The sequence below is a fragment of the Acyrthosiphon pisum genome, chromosome A2, assembly GCF_005508785.2.
Source record: "Acyrthosiphon pisum isolate AL4f chromosome A2, pea_aphid_22Mar2018_4r6ur, whole genome shotgun sequence".
In the NCBI taxonomy this organism is placed as follows: Eukaryota; Metazoa; Arthropoda; class Insecta; order Hemiptera; family Aphididae; genus Acyrthosiphon; species Acyrthosiphon pisum.
Genome location: NC_042495.1, coordinates 88,848,517 through 88,850,901, shown reverse-complemented (window position 1 = coordinate 88,850,901; position 2,385 = coordinate 88,848,517). Strand labels below are relative to the sequence as shown.

Here is a 2,385-nt window from a genome sequence, read left to right as displayed (position 1 = left end):
TAACATATATATTCTATAGGTAAATATAAGAGTAATAATTAGTACCTATACTATCCATTGTATGGACTGGCTATTTTCACGAATTCTATTATTTAACGATCTACTCGGTATTGAATAATCCGATTTTTGTTTTATCTAACTCTCCAATTCTCAAAAACAGGTTTAAAACTAAATATCATAATAGTTTTTTTAAATGGAAATCATTATACCAATAACATATACTGGTTTCTGGTAAATACGACAATAATTCCAATGGACAAAACAAATAGTCATCCGAGATATTTATAAATTATAATTTATATAGCCGTATTCGTTATAAATACAAGCAAACGTATGAGATTAGAAAATATCATTATCGAAATAAATATGAAAACAATTTTTGGTAGGTATTATACTATTATCATTATTCGTTGATTTTATTTTAATAATAGATTATTATGGTACTAAATATAAAAGTCTAACTAGGATAGAAGACTTACAGTAAAATGTATACTACTACTAATAATTAATATCTTCTCTAGACTCTAACAATTTTAGTATAATTTAAAGTTTATAAGTTAACCTATAACTTATAAGTTTCTGCTAACAATGAAATATAATAATAATTTTAAGTTTTATGTTTGCACATTTCTAAGCGTCTTGGTAAATGTCCGTACAAATCAAAATACTAGGGCAATTGATGAATTATGAATATTTTGAATTAAAAAAAAATTAACTTTTTTTAACTGAGTTAAGTTTATTTTATTTTCCATCTTAACTTTAAACTTAACAAGTTAACTTTTAACTTAACTGAAGGTAATTTAATTGAATTAACTTAACTTTCCACAGTTAATTGTTTTCATTTACTTGCCCACTATTGATGAAAGGTCATATAGGTACTTGTATATTATGATCAGCGTGTGTGTAACTGTCAAACTTTTTATTAATTGTTAGTATTTTTTAGAAATTGTCATGTACTATATACAGATAAGATTTGTTAACCCAATTTTTTTTATAAATATAATAACAAGTGAAGTGGAAATATCGTTTTATTTATAAAGTCTTGACTTTTTTTCCGTTTACTATTTACTTTTCCATGGTGCAACCTTTGGAATGCATGAAGGTTCAACTTCCCTGTTGTAGATATATTGCAAAAAAATATTTTCAAAACATAACATTCTGGCCTTACTTGAATCTAAAATATATAAGTATCGAATATATCTCCCTCTCATTTAGCCACCTTGAATCGTTAAAATAATAACTAATATATAGTAATAAATAATAATACCTAATAAATAATAGCACAGACTAGTATGACATTTGAACTATAAATGGATAGCATAGAACTGTTACGTCTTATAATCAGTAGGTAGATAATTCATATTCTATACCTAATAATTAATTAATATCGGAATAACTATATGTAGCAAAAAAAAAAAAAAATAAAAAACATGCACTGAATATTACTCAGTAATACTCACAAATCCCAATCATCGATTTTGATGTGCTAGGTTCATTTTGTTTTGTCGATTTTGATGTGCTAGGTTCATTTTGTTTCGTCAATTTTGAAGTGCTAGGTTCATTTTGTTTCGTCGATTTTGAAGTGCTAGGTTCATTTTGTTTCGTCGATATTGAAATACTAGGTTCATTTTGTTTTGTCGTTTTTGATGTGCTAGGTTCATTTTGTTTCGTCAATTTTGATGTGCTAGGTTCGCTTTGTTTCGTCAATTCAGCATCTTCAATGATTGGTTTTTTCTTTGGTGGCCTTCCCTGGAACATAGTAGGACAGTTTGGACTATATAAACCTCGATATAAACTATATGGCCATATGGGTAGTAAAATACTGAATTATAATATTAAATAACTAAAATCTAAATAGGTAATAAAATCACGTTTTATGTTATTCAATATTGCAACTTTCTGATATATTTAAATTTGTATTAAAAATACAGAACAATTTTGTCTGTTTTCCTTCATTCAATAATTTTATATATAATCAAAATTAAATTGTAACAAAATATATATTTTTTACAAATAAAGATCTGTTTTAATCACTATAGGCTTGGTAATACTTTTTGGCTTTAAATAGTGTTATAACTTGTAATTGAATATAGTTATGCCTAAATATTTATTTTTATAAATTATAATATAATTAGGTAAGACTAAAAAATAATTTTGCGTGATGCGAGGAACTTTTAATAATAAGATATTATGATGCGGCTCATCAAGCCCACCGTAGCCTATTGTAGAATAGCCGAGACCAACGACGTCACGCGGCTATTCTACATTTCTGAATATCTCTTTGGTAATCATTTTAGATTCTGAGTGGAACGATGAATGTATTGATTTTTACAATGATGTGTGTTTATTTATTTTTTTATTTTTTTTTTTTTTTTTATTTTTTTT

The 2,385-nt window shown here is 25.8% G+C and overlaps 1 protein-coding gene across 2 annotated transcripts in view; it reads right to left on the bottom strand.

The window, feature by feature from the left end:
* Nucleotides 1-1,773, bottom strand: part of LOC100575593 (probable basic-leucine zipper transcription factor J) — a 21,404-nt gene extending 19,631 nt beyond the window's left edge. For both annotated transcript variants that reach the window (XM_016803241.2, XM_016803240.1), the window contains exon 1: nucleotides 1,461-1,773. In XM_016803241.2, the coding sequence (XP_016658730.1) occupies nucleotides 1,461-1,758 (298 nt within the window). In that variant the 5' untranslated portion in view covers nucleotides 1,759-1,773. The remainder of the gene's footprint in view (nucleotides 1-1,460) is intronic.
* Between the last annotated feature and the right edge of the window lie 612 nt (nucleotides 1,774-2,385).